Source organism: Aquarana catesbeiana, linkage group LG05, assembly GCF_042186555.1.
Source record: "Aquarana catesbeiana isolate 2022-GZ linkage group LG05, ASM4218655v1, whole genome shotgun sequence".
NCBI lineage: Eukaryota > Metazoa > Chordata > Amphibia > Anura > Ranidae > Aquarana > Aquarana catesbeiana.
In genome coordinates, this window is record NC_133328.1 from 631,154,941 (window position 1) to 631,174,713 (window position 19,773).

The window sequence follows — 19,773 nt, forward strand, 5'->3', positions numbered from 1 at the left end:
TTGATTTCTCCCTAAGCCCGGCCTTGTTGCACTTTTCTCTTCTACCGCTAGGTGGCCGGGTACTTGGTGGTACTAGATGCAAGAAGGGGCAATGTAAGGTCAGATTATGGGTATATGGGGTATCTCAGCCAATGGGCAGGGGTTTTCTTGAATCCTTTGGCCTGCTGGGAGAGCCTATATATTCAGGTGGAGTCAGGTGATCTGTGTTCTGTGCCACCTTGATGGCTGTCTGGGTGGACGTGTGTTGTATTGCCTGGGCTGCTAGGCCGGAGTTTGGTCCTATCCCGGGCACAACTGGCTGCTAATCTGTCTGAGGGCCTATCCAAAAGCAAGAGAGCAGCGCAGGGTTGGGACTGAGGCTTGCAGTCCGACCAGAAGTGACGATTCTGCCGGCCGGAGAACCTGTCGTGGTCGGAGGTAGAGGGGAAGCTGTCGCCACTGAGGGACCAACCACCTTATTACCAGGGACCACAGTGAGTAAATAAAGCAAGTACCGGAGCAGTATTCTCACCAACCGGGGATGTTGAAGAATCCTGAAACTTCAATGGGAATCAACCCAGGGACCCAGCCAGCAGAGTTGACAATTGCAGAGCAGCCTTGTGTGTCAAGCCAGGGGACCCAGCAGAGAGGCGGGGGTGACGCTTGAGGAAGATACCACCGTGAAGATTGAAGGAGCTCAAGGGATTCAGAGTCAGTGAATCATCTAGTCTAGTGAGAGACTAGGAACTCAGTGGGCTGAAGAACTACAAGTAGTGATTGTAGTGAAAGTGAAGGTACTGTTACGCTTTGTGTTAGGAACTGTTAAAGACTGTTGCCATAGGAGACAGCATTCTTTCGCATGCAGACGTGGCATCTTGCTGGATGCCTTTCCCTGCATGGCTGTCCTCCTGTTGAAGTCTCAGGGTCTGCCAAGTGAACCTGCAACTATATAAGGGTGTCCTGGCCCTAACCCTCTCTCCCCAAAAGTTTGTCAAGAGAAATAAACTCTCTTTTACATTCAAGAAGTGTCTGGCGCCCAATAACTTTAACTACCTTGCACCCACCATGCCTCTCAACCCACCATATACAGAATGATGTCAGCTGTCCTTGGCCCTGGAAGTTCTCATTAGACTGAAGGAGGCCTGGGACCTTGCTACACAAATTTTGACTCGCACATGTCTAGTGGTTAGAAGTTCAGCTAAGTGTTGAGCTGAGGGTTATGCTGGCCATACATTTTAATGATCCTTAAAACCTTCAGCTGCAAATGTTTCATTTGTACAAACAATTAAAATCAATGTAAAATGCTTCTTTGACTGGTGCTAATATGATTTCGATGGATAGCCACCCCATAGTAGAACATTTGGGTATTCGAAACTAGGAAACAATTGGAGTTAAGAGCTGACTAAACATAGGATTTTGGGTAATGTGGACTTTTTAGGTATGTATGTAACACCAGCAAATATATAAAAGTACAATCTTTTACTATTACAACAGCAAAAAACATTTTTACTGTTGTAATAATAAAAAATTAGACTTTTATATATTTCTTTGTGTTATATACTGTATGTGCCTAAAAAGTGCCACCTTACTCAAAATATCCTATGTTGATGAAAGTTTGAGGGTTGTTGGCACAGGTATGTGATCACTCTGTATCTGTCTGTTTGGTTATGTCGTATGGATGGGGTTGCATGTACCTGCAGGGGGGATGGGGGTTTTGGAAGGAGTTAGGGGATGCTGCAGCAGACTTGGTGATCCTAGGGGATGAGGTTTCTGGAGGGAGCTATGGACAATTATGTTGGATGAAGTCTTTCCAGGAGGCTGAGGGGGTTGCAGTGGTACTGTGGGAGACTATATGGCCCTTCTGGACAGGGGCGGATCCAGGGGGGGGGGGGGGGCAACGGGGCAATTGCCCCCTCCGAGAAATGCGGGTGAGTCAGAGAGCCGGCGGGCGGCTCCGTAAGTGAGAGAGCCGCCGGGCGGCTCCATAGGTGAGAGAGCCGGCGGGCGGCTCCGTAAGTGAGAGAGCCGCCAGGCGGCTCCATAGGTGACAGAGCCGTCAAGCGGCTCCATAAGTGAGAGAGCCGCCGTGCGGCTCCATAGGTGAGAGAGCTGCCGGGCGGCTCCGCAGGAGAGAGACAGCGGGCTGGCCCGGCGGCTCAGTTGGTGAGATGTGCCGGCGCCGCTCGATGTGTTTGTTGGCTGCTGGCCAATCAGGGAGCCGGCGGGCAGGGGAGCAGAAAGATGACATCATCTCTCACCGCCCGGTGCCCGCCCTGCATCCCTGCAGTTCCCCCCTCACCATGCAGGCAGCTGTGGCAGCAGAGAGATTACATCATCTCTCTGCTGCCTGTCTCTGGGACACAAGAGACTACCTTAGCAGGTGGCAAGTGACAATCTTCATCTGGTGACAGGCGACCTGGCAAGTGACAATCCGCAACATGTGGCAGGCGACGTGGCAAGTGACAATCTGCATCTGGTGACAAGCGAGGTGGCAAGTGACAATCCGCAACATGCGGCAGGCGACGTGGCAAGTGACAATCTGCATCTGGTGACAAGCGACGTGGCAAGTGACAATCCGCAACATGTGGCAGGCGACGTGGCAAGTGAAAATCCGCAACATGTGGCAGGCAACGTGGCAAGTGACAATCTGCATCTGGTGACAGGTGATGTGGCAAGTGACACACTCGGGGCTCCCACTGATTCTGCATTATGGTGAGTTAAACTATTTAATTTTTTATGTAATAATAGTAATAATGCGCTTCAATCATCCTGACACCATAACAACCATGGTGCCGTGATGATTGAAGCGCCAACACCAGCCATTTCCCCGATAGATGTACCCCAAAAAAATATATTTTCTGGCAGTGCCCCTCCCGAGACTAGACTCTGGATCCGCCCCTGCTTCTGGAGCTGAAGTTTGGGCACTCCATGGGGGTTCTGCAAGAAGCTAGTGGGCACTGCAAGGTGCCGGGTGGCAATGTGGGATGTTGGGGGGCACTTTGGGGGCTCTCAAGGGGTCTGGGGGTATTGTGGGCCAACATGGTAGATTGAAAAGCAATATGGAACTGGAAGGCTCTGTGGGACATTAGGGGATCTGCGGCTGTATGGAGGCCCGGAAGAGGGGAGGCCAAGGACTGGTGGTTGAGAACCACATATCTAGAAGACAAATACCTTGTGACTCTTTAGCATCATCTGGAAGGCTGGAAGCTAGCTCGCTGCCCTGTTTGGTGATGTTCTCCAAAGCGACTCCCAGTTTCTCCAGCTCAGCCTGAACCTGAGAGTTTTCTTGAAGCTGTTCTCGAATCCGAGAGGGTTCCCCGCGTACAGACGTAGTGATCTGCATCCGGTCCCTGAGCCGCTCTAAGCTCTCAGACATCATATCTATCCTCTCGCTGATCTGTAGGGAAGGGTACAAAGCTTGGATGGTTACTCTATGGATATAGGAACATACATGAACCACACATGAGATAGATAAGACCCAAATTAGACATACCAGACACTTGTAGAAAGAATTTGATTTTTTGTTGTTGGGAGATTATTGCAGAAAATGAAGAAAGCTGCACACACAACTAACCTGGCTGTATCGGGGAACGGTATCTTCAAGGATGGCAGCTGCTTGGCGGACGGCCTCCCGAATGGCACAGTAACGCTTCTCTGCACTCTCAAATCTCTGCTGGAATACAGAACTTTCCTCCGGACACAACTCATACAGCTTACAGGCGACTCGGTGTAGTTTGGTGACAAGTGGCTTATGTTCAGCAACCACCTCCCGCAGAGTCTGGAACAAAGACCAACAAACAGAAGTAAATGGCTCCATATAGGAAGTATCTGGTCTATAAACCAGAGGCTCTGGATGGACAGTCGCATAAAAGGCTCTATATTTAGGATGTATCTGGTCTATAAACCAGAGGCTGTGGATGTACAGTCGGATAAATGGCTCTATATTTAGGATGTATTTGGTCAATAAACCAGAGGATCTGGATGGACAGTTGGATAAATGGCTCTATATTGGCTGTAAGAGCGGCAAGGATGTGGAATTCCCTTCCACAGGCGGTGGTCTCAGCGGGGAGCATTGATAGCTTCAAGAAACTATTAGATAATCACCTGAATGACTACAACATACAGGGATATGTAATGTAATACTGACACATAATCACACACATAGGTTGGACTTGATGGACTTGTGTCTTTTTTCAACCTCACCTACTATGTAACTATGTAACTATTTAGGATGTATCTGGTCTATAAACCAGAGGCTCTGGATGGACAGTTGGATAAATGGCTCTATATTTAGGATGTATCCAGTCTATAAACCAGAGGCTCTGGATGGACAGTCGGGTAAAGGGCTCTATATTTAGGATGTATCCGGTCTATAAACCAGAGGCTCTGGATGGACAGTCGGGTAAAGGGCTCTATATTTAGGATGTATCCGGTCTATAAACCAGAGGCTCTGGATGGACAGTCGGATAAATGGCTCTATATTTAGGATGTATCTGGTCTATAAACCAGAGGCTCTGGATGGACAGTCGGATAAATGGCTCTATATTTAGGATGTATCTGGTCTATAAACCAGAGGCTCTGTATGGACAGTCGGGTAAATGGCTTTATATTTAGGATGCATCTGGTCTATAAACCAGAGGCTCTGGATGGACAGTCGGGTAAAAATCTCTAGTTGGCAGTGGTTACTAGAACACATAGAGGGCAGAGACACAGACAGCAAACACCATAAAAAAAAGTTGTGGCATTAAATGCCCTTTAGGGGCAGATTGTTGTACATGCTATCCTTCCAGGAAAGGGGAAGATTGTATATTGTATGGGTTCTCCATTAAGGGGGAAGTTTGCATATCGTACAGCTTATCCTCTGAGAATGGGGCAGATTTGTATATTGTATGGGTTATCCTCTCAGGAAGGGGAAGATTTACACTGAATAGGTTATCCTCTCAGGAAGGGGCAGGTTGTATATTGCACCCATGTACACCATCCTATACATCAGGGGTCTCGCACTCACCTGCAGTCTCTCTTGCTGCTCCCTGAAATCTCCAGAAAGGCCGCAGTTTGAAGACCTATGCGGAAGATCAGACTCTGTCTCTTCTATCCAGGGCAGCAGTTCCTCCTCGGCTTCAGAAAACTGGGCTAGCATGGCGAGGGTGTGCTCCAGGGCAGCGGGCGAGGAGGTCACCTGGGCCGCTATACAGGGACACTTCTCCTTCAGGGACTCCAGAGATACCTGCAGAGTGGGGACACAAACAAGACAAGGTTCATTAAGTGTTATTCTCATCCAAACAAATCACACAATGTCATTTCAGAAAATGTCTTCTTGTGAACAACACATTGATTGCCTGAGGTGGAGACAGCGGGTGGATGATGTCATGATTTGTTCCTCAACCAATCAGAGGAAGTCTTGTATTCAATCATAAAAATACAACGCTTCTGTTTGAAAGCAAAGCAGCTTGAAATTCTATTAATCTATACTAACAGACCCTTATCCTAGACAACCTCCTGAGCAGTAACTGGCCACATGCCCTCAAGGCCACATGCCCAAAGCACTCTGTCCCCATGTTGATGAGAACAAAGGCCTCTTCCCTACAACCCAAGCCCGGTGCTAGAGGTGGTCTGCGGGCAGGGGACTTATCAGAATCTAGAAGCCTCTTTTAATAACAAGGGCTCCCCTAGATGCCCCACCCTCACTATGTAAATGAGTAAGGGTACATATTGCCTCTACTCATTCATAAAAAATGTAAAGTGTAAATAAAGGCAGAGGCAAGTCCTTTAATAAAAATAAAAAAAATGTCCCATGATGTACATTCATGGTCAATCATGTCATTTGGTGACTTTGCTTCACATCAATCAATGATGTCCGATGTCTGCCGAAAGAAAGAAAACTCTGTCATCAGGCAACCAAACCATGGAGTTTCCCAGGTGACATCATTGACCATATATGGACATGACCATATATGGTTAATTAGCTCTCCATGATGAGGTGGATAGGAAGAGGCAAAATAGTCTTGTTGACATTCATCCCTTTAGAACAGTGGTCCAAACTGCAGCCCGGGGGCTAGATGCGGCCCTTTGCTTGCTTTGCCTTAGGGTGCTATTTTAATCACTAACACTAGTGAATGGCACAATTTATCTTAATGACACCAATGATGAAGCACAGATTCTCCTAATGACACCAACAATGGGGCCCAATGACACCAACAATGGGGCACAGATCCTCCTAATGACACCAACAATGGGGCCCAATGACACCAATGATGGGACATAATTCCTTCCACTGATTGTTTATTTCCATTGAGGCTGGGACATTTTGTAATCCTGATGGCCACAGTCTGGTCCCCCTAAAGTCTGAAGGACAATAAACTGGCCCTTTGTTTAGAAATTTTGGAGGCCTCTGCTTTAGAACATTGCTGATGGCTGTGCCAGCCTATGCCACAATGCAGGGATAAGATGGGGATAGGAGTTGGCCTTAGATATGGTCCTTCCAATTACACCATAACTTTCACCTTAGTGGAGAAGAACAAATGGAATGAAGGCGTGAAGAATGGAGGATTCTGGGTATTTACACCCTCCTCACCTGCAGCCGCTCCTGGGTGGCCTTTGGGCACAGGGTCAAAAGAATGTCAGAGATACCCAGCAGCCTTTCAGTGATGCCACAGTGTTGTAGAACGTCCACCGCCAGCAGCTGTCAGAGGAAGAGGAAAAGCCACAGATTTAGTCCTAGTGTGTACATAGAAGATGATGGTCCCCCCTTTAAACCTGTAACAATTCATCCCAGGCCTGCCCACCCTCCTCACCTTATGATCCCTCATCTGCGTCTGCAGGGTCTCCACATCCAGCGTGACTCGGCTCAGCTCCTCCAGACGTCGCTCAGCATCTCGAAGATGAGACAACTGGGTCAGAACAACCTGATCCAGCTAAAAACCAAGATGGAGAAAGTCAGGACAGTCATACCGGGAAGGTGATTCCCTTTACTGGTTAATGGTCACCCACCTTTTCCCTGTCGCTGGCACTCAGCATGCTGCGTTCCCCATCACCTTCCCCAGTCACAGAAGATGCCACCTTCTCCATACGGCCAAGCCACAGGGAAATATCCTCCTGGGAGGGGTCCAGGTGTTCTGTGGCTTGCAGTGTTTGTTCTGTTCTCTGGAGCATATCACCGGCGCTTTGAGCTACGATAATATACCGGACCCGCAGAGCATCCATCTTTTCTTGGCAAAGCTGAGATTCTTCTCCTAAAAGATGTTACATGGAAGATATGAGATACCACCACTCAATGATATCACACACTGTGCAAACAAGAGCAACCTGAACACTCCTAAAGTGCAGATTGCACCCCCCCCAACGCAGATCACCCCACAAACACAGAACACCCCCAACACAGAGCACCCCTCTAACACAGAGCACCCCCCAACACACAGCATCCCACTAATACAGAGCACCTCCAAACACAAAGCACCCCTCTAACACAGAACACCCCCCAACACAAAGCACCCCACTAGCACAGAGCACTGCCCGAACGCAGAGCACCCCACTAACACAGAGCACCACTCTAGGGGTCAAGGTGTTAATTATTATTATTTCATTAGAATTACCAAAACCTGAAGAAAGAATCTTCCACAAAGTAGTCATTTTTTGCTAAATTTTGCTACTTTTTTTGCCATTTTGTCTACCTTTTAGTGACCTTTTATTCCTCTTTATTGGGACATCACCGCTTTCCATTGTACAAACCTAAACTGTTTCTTTACAGTTCTGTTCTTCACCACACAGAGATTGTTAGCTCTGCTGCCCAGCCCTATTCCCTTGGACATCATCTGCTCCAATTAGTGTATGCATGTTGTCAGTTATCATGGCAAAACTCTACTGTACTGAGGTTCACAGAATCAAACCCTCACTTCTTCCGGAATGTATCTTCTGCCTGGAAAAGTCAGTGGGGCTCAGGGGGTGAACTTAGCAGCCAATCAAAATTCCTCCCAGCAGCCAATCAAAATTCCTCCTAGCAGCCAATCAAAATACCCCCCCCCCCCAAGAAGCCAATCAAAATGCCTCTCTTTTGACTCTCAACTCCCTCACTGGTCTACATTTCCGCCCAGTAAGTCCATTTACCTGATACCAGTTCCAGGATCACCTGACCCTTCTCTAGAACCTTCTCCAGATCCCCTGGCTTGCTCTGGATTTCCCTGCACAGATCCTGGAAGGAGGAAAAGATTAGTAAATATGGCATGACAGATATCAGTGGGGGGGTTAATACCAGAAATGTTTATACACACACACATTACAATATACAGTGGAACCTTGGTTTACAAGTAACGCATTTAACAAGTGTTTTGAAAGACGAGCAACTTTTTAAAAAAAATTCTGACAACACTCGCAAAACGAGCAGAATTCAAGCTAATGGGGTGTGCAGTACCTCATGTGGCCAGAGGTGCGGAGGCGCCAGCGCCCCCAACCTCTGGCCACATGCAGTATTGCATGCAATAGAAGTCAATGCTGAACAAATTATCTTAATTTCCATTGATTTCTATGGGGAAACTCGCGTTGATATGCGAGTACTTTGGATTACAAGCATTCTCCTGGAAGGGATTATGCCGCGGAATCCAAGGTTCCACTGTATACAGTAGGCCTTCCCTTCAGTCTTGCACAGTTGTACCGGCTCCTCTCCTGGACTGAAATGACTTCCTCTGATTTCACCGCACACTGTGAGCATTACCTAGGGTGCTCTGAATGCAAATGAAGACTGCCTAAGAAACGCCCACTCTTCCAGGCTGACATCCAGGAAACAAGACATTTTGATTTTTGCATAACTTCTCCCACTGCCTGCATCAGGACTGAGGACTCTGGAGAGGAGTAATGAGGTCGGGAGCTGTGATGTTATCAGGAAGTTATGTACAGCCCCCCTGCTGGCCCCTCCCACCAGCCATGATCTGCCTGCATTGCATAGAGATGCATATTGACATCACTGGGTCTACAATAAGGTAGGTAGTGGTATATGATATGTAATGTTGTTGAGTTGTGGATTTTATTTTTGGAGGAGCAGGAAGTACCTGGACTTCTATGTGGGCGTCTTTTATTTGGTTCATGGACCTGTTGGTTCGCCAGAGCTCTGCCAGTCGCCTCTCAGTGGCGCTCAGCCAATCATAGAAAGCATCCAGAGATTCCTGGAAGTTCTGAGCAGCAGGGGTGATCCTCTCTAACTGGCGGTGCCTGTGAAGACAGAGGACAACCATAACCACTACAGATACCGAGAATTACACCTGACATACAGGACAAGAGAAGTAGTACTGTGCAGAGTCCATACATACAAAATAAGAACAGATACTGAGAATTACACCCGACATACAGGACAAGAGAAGTAGTACTGTGCAGAGTCCATACATACAGAATAAGAACCGATACCGAGAATTACACCCGACATACAGGACAAGAGAAGTAGTACTGTGCAGAGTCCATACATACAGAATAAGAACCGATACCGAGAATTACACCCGACATACAGGACAAGAGAAGTAGTACTGTGCAGAGTCCATACATACAGAATAAGAACAGATACTGAGAATTACACCCGGCATACAGGACAAGAGAAGTAGTACTGTGCAGAGTCCATACATACAGAATAAGAACAGATACCGAGAATTACATCCGACATACAGGACAAGAGAAGTAGTACTGTGCAAGGTCTGTACAGGTACTGACAATTATGTAGCGGAAGCCTGGGCTCTGATGTATCACTATGAGCCCCTCACCCACCTCTCCTCAGCCTTATGGATCAGGTTGTCCCACCGATGCTGCAGATCCAGGAGGGGCGTTCTCTGCACGGCCGGCTCGGCACCCTCTATGGGAAGAGGCTGAGCCGGCGATCTCCTGGCCTGCAGTACTCGCTCTATCCGGGGCCTCCTCTCCTGCAAGAGGCGTTGCAGAAGCTGCAAAGAAAAAAAAAGAAGAAGATGGGGTTACCAGGACAGCAAGAGAAAAACAAGGGAAATACCAATTCCTGATCAGGGTCACAAAAGGGGGGATTTACTAAAACTGGAGAGTGCAAAATCTGGTGCAGCTCTGCATAGAAACCAATCAGCTTGATTCTCTCTACACGTTTCGCATTCATACATGCGTCATCAGGAAGCTTCCTGATGACGCATGTATGAATGCGAAACGTGTAGAGGCTTCTGGGTAATTACGGACGTCACTTCTTGTTCACGGACCCGCACCAAATTGAGGCTTGGAACGCACGCCGGGTTAGAGAGACGGAGCGGAGTGACAGATCCCCACAAAACAAATAGCTGGACAGACTCGGTGCCGGTTCTAAGGCACCCTAAAGCGTGAGTTTGCAATCTACTTTTTTGTTAACATGTTTTTAGCTATAATAAACAAATATTTTATGCATACAAGTTGCGCTATGATGACTTTTTAATTTTTACAGGACACCATTATTGATATGGAGAAATGAGGAATACCTAGCGGTAAAGTAGCTGGAGCTAAGCCAGAACAGTGGAGTGGTTATCCCAGATGAACCAAAGGCAAATCTATTTATAGGCTCTGGTGAGTGTCCATTTTATAAGTTGGTGGTGGCACATGAATTGGTGAAAAATTTCAACATAAAGCACGCAGAAAATTTCAAAATATAGATGATTAATGGAAATGAACTTACTAGTATGTATATGTATACACATACTACAGGAGATGGTGAGAGACTGCAGAAATACCACAGGAGACAGTCAGAGACTGTATACATACTACAAGAGATGGTCAGAGACTGCAGACATACTACAGGAGATGGTCAGAGACTGCAGACATACTACAGGAGATAATCAGAGACTGCAGACATAGTACAGGAGATGGTCAGAGACTGCGGACATGATACAAGAGATGGTCAAAGACTGCAGACATACAACAAGAGATGGTCAGAGACTGCAGACATACAACAAGAGATGGTCAGAGACTGCTGACATACAAGAAGAGATGGTCAGAGACTGCAGACATGATACAAGTGATGGTCAGAGACTGCAGACATACTATAGGAGATCGTCAGAGACTGCAGACATTCTATAGGAGACAGTCAGAGACAGCAGACATACTACAGGAGATGGTCAGAGACTGCAGACATACTATAGGAGACAGTCAGAGACTGCAGACATACTATAGGAGATGGTCAGAGACTGCAGACATACTACAGAAGATGGTCAGAGACTGCAGACATACTATAGGAGACAGTCAGAGACTGCAGACATACTACAGGAGATGGTCAGAGACTGCAGACATACTACAGGAGATGGTCAGAGACTGCAGACATACTACAGGAGATGGTCAGAGACTGCAGACATGATACAAGTGATGGTCAGAGACTGCAGACATACTACAAGAGATGGTAAGAGCCTGCTGAAATACTGCATACATACAACAGCTGTGGTTGAAGACCTGTTGTAGCAGACTGTCAGAGGCTGGGTATGTTACATGAGACTGCTAGAAACCACTGTCATTACAGTCCCTTTGTAAATTAATGCTCCCACTGCTGACTTTTCACAATCAGTATTAAGTTGTCAGATGTGGCTCTTGGGCCATAGCTTGGGCACCACACCATTGTCCTCCGGATGAACTCTCTTACCTTCTGCTCCTGTAGCTGGGCCTTCACCACCTTGGCCTCGGACGATGGAGGTTTTTGGGCATCTGTCAGCTCTTCCATCTCCAGCACCCAGCCCTGTATGGTGTCCAGGGTCTCCGGGAGCTCAGGCAGAGCAAGTGTATGCTGGGAAAAAAACACAGAGGTCATCATGGCGTTAGGAGGTAATATATGCAGGGTAGCTAAGGGAATATCATTCTCATTCATTTGAGGTCTCCTTATTCCAATAATGAACACCTGACTCCATTTACATAATATACTGTGTATAGAGAAAGCTGAATACACTGCTCCCACAGCCCTAGAGAATAATGCAAAGCAGACAGAATCAGACTATCATCAGGAACAGCGCCTCCCTAGGGGTGTGTAGAAGAAAATGCAGCCAGCCATGAAGCAGAGGTTCTTTATGGTATTGTTGGGAGGCTTATAAGGATCCCCAAAATACAAAATGTATTAATTTGATTACAAAATAATTACTTTGGGGTCTATTTATAAAACATTTGTTGCACGAATGTCAGAAGCGTTTGTACAAGTTGAGTGAAATATCACCGTAATTTTTGTAAGAGATTCATTCCTGTATCGTCAGCTCCATCTAGTGGACAAAATGCAGCATGGTATTTCTCATTTCAGGTATTTCAGAAAACTATACCCCATTTTGGCCACTAGATGGAACTAGGTACAGACATCACAGCAATGTTTTGTTCAGTTTGCAGGCATGCTGCTGACATTCATGTTTTATCAATAGACAGCTTTGTGTCTTCTCTCACTTATCTTATTTTGCTGCTAACTTTTCCCCAGAAATTATATAGATCTTGGGGGAACGAAGCCAAGACTGGAAATAACAAAACACCACCATGAGAACAAAGTTCCCTCCCCAGCTTCCCTGCTGTGAAAATAACAGGTTGGGTTTAGGGTGGAGTGATTGGCAAAAAAAAGAGTCTTTATAAATGGGGAAACCCTTATCTGTAGAATACATTTTATTGGATTATCTCCACAGGAGTGGAAATATGGGGAGGGTGAGCAGGCCTCTGTCTGATGCATGTCATCGATGCTTCGCATCATTGCACGGTTCACTGCATACCATCTTGCTGAAGTTGTCCCATTGTCCCACCCGATTGTACACATCCGTCTGAGCCGCCTGGCTGTTGGGCACCTAAGAAAGAAATGGTATAATGGTCACACATCTGGGATTGGGGGATTATTTTGTAAGGCAGAGGGTATATTGGAGGTTAGGTGATTAGGAAATGATTGTGAAGGGTGGAAGATATATTAGAGGTTTCAAGGATTAGGAGATTATTGTGAAAGGTGTAGGGTGGAAGATATATTAGAGGTTTTGGGATTAGGAGATTATTGTAGGGACTGTAGGATGGAAGATTTATTGTAAATTCTAGGATTAGAAGATTATTGTAGGAACTGTAGATTGGAAGATATATTATAGGTTCTGGAAATAAGAGATTATTATGGAATTTGTACAGTGGAAGATATATTAGAGATTCTGGAAATAAGAGATTATTATGGAATGTGTACGGTGGAAGATATATTAGAGGTTCTGGAAATAAGGGGTTATTATGGAATGTGTAGGTTGGAAGATGTATTAGAGGTTCTGGAAATAAGAGATTATTATGGAATGTTTAGGTTGGAAGATATATTAGAGGCTCTGGAAATAAGAGGTTATTATGGAATGTGTAAATTGGAAGATATATTAGAGGTTCTGGAAATAAGAGGTTATTATGGAATGTGTACAGTGGAAGATATATTAGAGGTTCTAGAAATAAGGGATTATTATGGAATGTGTAGGTTGGAAGATATATTAGGGTTTCTGGAACTACGAGGTTATTATGGAATGTGTACGGTGGAAGATATATTAGAGGTTCTGGAAATAAGGGATTATTATGGAATGTGTACGGTGGAAGATATATTAGTGGTTCTGGAAATAAGAGATTATTATGGAAGGTGTAGGGTTGAAGATATATTAGAGGTTCTAGGATTAGGAGATTATTGTAGGACCTGTAGGGTGGAAGATATATTAGAGGTTCTAGGACTAGGTGATTATTGTGGAAGTTGTGGTATGAAATATATATATATATTAGCGGTTCTAGGATTAGGAGATTATTGCAGGAACTGTAGGGTGGAAGATATATTAGAGGTTGTAGGATTAGGAGATTATTGTGGAAGGTGTGGGTTGGAAGACATATTAGAGGTTGTAGGATTAGGAGATTGTTGTGGAAGATATATTAGAGGTTCTAGGATTAGGAGATTATTGCAGGAACTGTTGGGTGGAAGATATATTAGCGGTTCTAGGATTAGGAGATTATTGTGGAAGGTGTGGTATGAAATATATATATTAGCGTTTCTAGGATTAGGAGATTATTGTAGGAACTGTAGGGTAGAGGATATATTTGAGATTCTGGAAACAGGAGATCATTGTGGAAGATGTGGGGTGGAAAATAGATTAGAGGTCCTAGGATTATGATATTATTGTACAGGGTGATGGATATATTAGATATTTTATGATTAGGAGATTATTGTGGAGAATGGAAGATATATTAAGGGTTTTGGGATGAGGAGATTATTGTGGAGGATATATTACAGATTCAAGTAACAGGGTATGATTGTGCAGGGTGGAAAGAATGTTACAGGTTCTAGGATTAGGAGATTATTGTGGCAGGTTGAAGATATGTCAGGAGATTATAATGACAACTGGAAGATACATTAGAGGTTCTGGGATTAGAAGATTATTATTAAGGGTGGAGGATATATTAGAAGTTTTTGGATAAGGAGAATTGTGTGGAAGATATATTAGAGATGCTTGGATTATGAGAATTCTGAACACAGATGAGGATATATTAGAGGGATTCAAATTAAAAGATTATTCTTGAGGGTGAGGGATAAAATGTATTACATCTTCTGGGATTAGGAGATTATTGTGAAGGTCAAAGATATATTAGAGGTAATGAAACAAAGAGATTATTGTGGAGGATATATTAGAAATTCTGGGATAAGATTAATGTGAAGGATATATTATAGGCTCTAGAATTAGGAGATTATCGTGGAAGGTGTAGGCTGGAGGATATATTACAGGTTTTGGGGTTAGGAGATTATTATGGAGGATGGAAGATATATTAATAATTCTGGGATCAGGAGATTTTTCTGGAAGGTATAAAATGGAAGATATCGATTAGGATTAGGCGATTATTGTGGTGGCTGGAAGATATATTAGTAGTTCTGGGCTTATAAAATTATTTTTGAGGATGGAGGATATATTAGAGGTTCATGGATAAGGATATTGTTGTGGATTTTATATTAGATGTTAATGGATAAGGATTTTATTGTGGATTTTATATTAGATGTTCATGGATAAGGATATTATTGTGGAGGATATATTAGAGGTTCTGGGATTAGGAGAATATGGTGCAAAGCAGATTATTGTAGAGGGTGGAGGATATTTTAGAAGTTCTTGGATAAAAAGGTTATTTTGAAGGATATATTAGAGGTTTTGGGATTATCAGATTATTGTGCAGGGTGGATGATATATTAGAGTTCTGGGATAAGGAGAATATTGTGGATGATACTGTATACTAGATGTTGAAGGGTGGAAGCTGTTGACATGATACACTGCAAAACCACTTTGATTTAATTGTGCGTGAAGGATCACAGCCTGGAGGCCATACGTAGGAAACTAAAACATGGAAGCTGTCAAGCCTTATCCCCAATCAACTTGCTTAAACCCATCCATTTTTTACAAGGTCAGTCCATTCAAAGCTAACACTTTAGTTAAAGGAGGGGACTGGTGGGTTGAGTCACCAGCTCACTCCAGTGATCAGATTTACCGGTTCTCTGCCCACCACCTAGTTGTTTGATGAGGACTCTGTTCTTGGAATGTTCAAGCCTACCTTAAGGTCTTTGGAGTCCTGCTGCAGTCTCCACAACATACAATAAATCCAGAAGGAAGAAAGGGACCCGCTGGTAAGAATGTTCCCCAATGTGCGGACCTTTTCCCCACCAGTAAATTCTCCAGAATCCACTAAACGCGGAGATGTGAGGTTTGGGTGACTGTTGACCTCTAAGTTCTGCAGTGTGGTGTTCCCTACTTTATCCTGTGCAGGTTGAATCATGCTTATCTGCTAACCACCCTACTGGGTGCATACATGAAAGACAGATAGAAGAATAATGAGCACCCATCTACCTTCTACTACTCTCAATGCCTTTTTCTTGCAGTGTATGGAAACCCATCAGAGATTAATTCTTAGAACATCAGATACTGAGAAATGCAGAGAAATCAAGGACCTTTCTTGGTCCAAATTTCTCAGATATACAGTACTTCTATGGACAAACCATGAAGGTGTGCAGAAAAAGAAGAAATACTGTATTGGGCTGTAGCCCAATGTATGAACAACACAAACATCTAGCTGGCAGAAAAGGGGCAGAATTTTTCAATCAATCTGTCTAGCCAGGAAGAGTCGGGTACTTATACTTATTTCTAGGGCCTCAATGGTTTTTGTTTTTTGAAAACAAGAAAGCTCTATAAGATCTTGATAAAGGAAAGTTACATTTTTGTACATCTGGTGCCATTTTTGGGGTTAATCAAGTGTTAGGAATTAGGATAGGTTTAGTTTGGATCTAGTGTATCTAAACCCCTAAAAACCAACTTGTAATATATTGCAGGTCACTAGTATTGTGGTGACCGCTTTTTCTTTTTTTCCAGCTGTGTAGGCTTTTAGCAAATACAGATAATACCTGTTGATCCTGCCAGAAATGCAGTGTCCTCTTCACTTTCTGTGAGCTGAACCGAAAGCGCAAACAATGTTATCTCCCTTCGGTAAACTGCTAGTCCCTTCACCCACTTTATGTAATAGAAATGAAGAGAGGAAGACCTTTGTTTGAAGTGCAACCTGGGTGACAACCATCACTCCCTCCAAAGATAAAGTGCAGTGAGCGTAGTCACCTAGACACAGGAAGTATGGTAATTGTAGGATCACCAGGTAAAAATAAAGAAAAAAAGAAACCTAATGCAGATGCCACATCTAAGGACAGGTAAACTGCAATTGGGTTTAGATACATTTTAATTGGTAGGTTTAGCTTTAGGGCCTTGCCACACTGTGGATTTCTGACATTTGCAACATCTCACCATTGGACGAAACAAGTTTAACTGCTGTGTCACCTAATGGACTCAGTCCAACTCTAACTCAAGATTCTGCAGCATTCCGACCAGCGACAAAGGGGCATCTTGCAGGCTTGGCCAATAAGAAAGTGAAGGTGAAGGAGCTCTAGGTAATTCTGTCATCTGGAGACAATAGTAGCAGTACCTTGCAATATTTATTCTATGTAGATTATGAATAAAGAAATATAGAAGTTGACTTGCATTGCCATCACTGTGTTTTAATTTGGTACAGCCTCAAATTAAACATTATTTAAACACCATAGAAAGTATAGACACTATTCTCTCCATGATTGATCCACCATCTCCTTAAGCCAGTGGTCTCCAACATGTGGCTCGAGGGCCGAATGCAGCCTTTTACCAGCCTTTATTCAGGGGTACTATTCCTCCCCATGATATGAGGCACTATTTCTCCCACTCCTGCCACTGACACCATTGATGGGGCATTATTCCTCCCATTAATATCAAGGATGGGGTACTATTCCTCTCACTGACACCAACAGTGGGGCACTATTTCTTCTACTGACACCAACAATGGGGCGATATTTCTTCCACTGGTACCAATGATGGGGTACTATTCCTCCCACTGATCCCAATGATAGGACATTATTCCTTCTCCTACTGACCACCAAGCCTGAGGCCATGTTTTTTTCTATTGTGCTGGGTCAGAGACATTTTCTACCCCCACCAGGCACAGTCTGGCCCCCCCCCCCCCCCTTCGATCCCCTCTGAAGTCTGAAGGACAGTAAGATGGCCCTTTGATTGAAAAGTTTGGAGATCCCTGCCTTAAGCCATGGTGTCATTTCTACAGAATAGCTATGAGAATAGTCATTGAGTTCTCTAAACTTCAGACTAGGATATTACCAGTCTGTATATCTGGACAAGGTACAAGCTGTGCTAACCTATGATTTTCTAAAAGTTATTGAGGATGATATACAAATCAACTCCACAGCAAACAAGAGTTTCTAAAGTAGGATAAGGCAATATTCTTGTTTGCTGACAACGTCCAAGTATTGAGTTGTTACTAATGGTAAGGTCATGGGAAAGGCCAGTACTAAACCATAGAGTATGGCCCATGGCTAAAAAATGGATATTAACCTCAGTGAGCTCCCCGCCATAGTCTGTCAGCACTTTTACTGTCCTAGTGATGATGGGCTCCCCGCCCTTCTCTCCTGACGGGTACTGAACCACCTCCACTATCTCAGTGACAACAGTCTCTGTGACTTCAGTGACTTCTGTCACCTCCCTGCTGGCAAGTGGTTTCCAGGACCAGCTTCCCCCAGAGGACCTCTGCAGGGTCCCTCTCTGAGGAGTCCACACATTCCCCACATGATCCGGTGTGGACCTAGGAGTTCCAGCCATGATGGCTGTCTTGGGTACATTGGCATCTGCATTGTTCTGCTTGGGAAGAGGCTCACAGCTTCTACTGGAGGTCAGAGCGACGTTCAGTTCCTTCTCAAACACCGTCTCATTGGGTTTCTTGTCAGGTGGAGCGATGCTGGGCTCCACATTGTTCCTCACACTCTGGAAGTCTACCACAGACTCCTTTTTCATACAACATTCTTTGAGAAAGCGCTCGGATTTCTTGCCCCTCTCCCCAAGGCAGCTGGGCCTGCTGACGGAATTACCCATGGCACAGGGCAAGAGAGACACAAGAAGGGGTCAGACATCAGGAAGGACGGCCCAAACCTGGAAAATAACGAGTAAAGTACATTAGTGTCTAAGAAAACAGATACATCTACCCCATCAGCAAGGGGGGTTTCTCTATATACTTAATTAGGAATGCATATCCTGATTTCACTTAAAATCGATTTTGCAGCCAATTTACCAATTCAGGAGAAATGTTATTAAAATGTCACTGCAAATCCACCATGTGGACCTATTAAGTGAAATTTACTTAAAGTGGAACTTCACTCTCTCAATCAACATTGACTATTTTTAATTCATATGCTGCCATCATTAGTGATTAGATAGGAAAGTATATCATATTTGTTTGTTTTAAACTGATTTTTACATTTCTTCAGTTACTTCCTGGTTTCTTGCCTAGGCAAATGATTTCATACATCCCAGGATTATTCAGGAGGGGAGGAGGGTCTTTCTTAGCTAAGCACACCCTCCAGCCTGCGTTCCATCAGATAAGGCGACCCGTCAAAACATGTAACGGAAGTGACATTCCGTCACGGCCATCTTGGTACACCCCGCACTCAGCCACAGTAAGATCACCAAGCGGGCATCTTTTTTACACCCACCGAAGTCTTGCATTTCACACTTATTTTTAAGCACTAAACTGAGCTTAAATATTGAAATACAGTATTTAGAAGTCCGTGACACTGTTTTGATGTTGAATTCTGAAAGCAGCGGTCTTCGGTCAGATTAGAAAACGTGTGAGATGAGCAGGCTTGCCGCTACTTTTAAAATTCAACATCAAAACAGTGTCACGGACTTCTAAATACTGTATTTCACTATATAAGCTCAGTTTAGTGCTAAAAATAAGTTTGAAATGCAAGATTTCGGTGGGTGTAAAAACATGTCCGCTTGGCGACTTCAGAGTGTAGGCCTAGTGCGGCCCAGTGCGGGGTGTACCGAGATGGCGGTGACGGAACGTCCCTTTCGCTAACGAAATCTGACGGGTTGCCTAATCTGACGGAAAACACCTGCATGTCTGAGCTAAGGGAAGATGGATTCCAGGAAGGAAATTCTACATGAATCATCTGCCCTTACTTAAGATGACTACGACCAGAAATGCTAGGAGGGTGATTTCTCAGCATAATAAAGCATGGAGACACAGATGGATGGGGGAGTTTGCTTTGAATATTACAAGGGAATTAAATAGCGCTTTTGGTTTGTGGTGCCCAGATACAGTATAGTTCTGCTTGAAGAAAGGCATGTCATTACAATAAAGCATATATTGAAATGGTTGCTAGGGGCACCACACGCTAATAACATAAATAATAGAACGGAGAAATGGAATTTTTAGATGCCAGAACACAATCACAATATAAATAAAAAATATACAATTTTATTACAA

General features: G+C 44.5%; 1 protein-coding gene across 5 annotated transcripts in view; it reads right to left on the bottom strand.

Annotated features, from left to right (window-relative positions):
* Positions 1-19,773, bottom strand: part of LOC141145556 (microtubule-actin cross-linking factor 1, isoforms 6/7-like) — a 166,680-nt gene that overhangs the window by 89,503 nt on the left and 57,404 nt on the right. For 3 of the 5 annotated variants that reach the window (XM_073632342.1, XM_073632343.1, XM_073632346.1), the window contains exons 2-13: positions 17,844-18,434; positions 12,669-12,740; positions 11,576-11,716; positions 9,724-9,896; positions 9,021-9,180; positions 8,083-8,167; positions 6,970-7,211; positions 6,774-6,893; positions 6,554-6,661; positions 4,988-5,206; positions 3,554-3,757; positions 3,151-3,376 (exon numbers count right to left, since the gene is read on the bottom strand). In XM_073632342.1, the coding sequence (XP_073488443.1) occupies positions 3,151-3,376; positions 3,554-3,757; positions 4,988-5,206; positions 6,554-6,661; positions 6,774-6,893; positions 6,970-7,211; positions 8,083-8,167; positions 9,021-9,180; positions 9,724-9,896; positions 11,576-11,716; positions 12,669-12,740; positions 17,844-18,377 (2,284 nt within the window). In that variant the 5' untranslated portion in view covers positions 18,378-18,434. The remainder of the gene's footprint in view (positions 1-3,150; positions 3,377-3,553; positions 3,758-4,987; positions 5,207-6,553; positions 6,662-6,773; positions 6,894-6,969; positions 7,212-8,082; positions 8,168-9,020; positions 9,181-9,723; positions 9,897-11,575; positions 11,717-12,668; positions 12,741-17,843; positions 18,435-19,773) is intronic. The other 2 variants (XM_073632345.1, XM_073632344.1) reach the window with 1 other exon arrangement.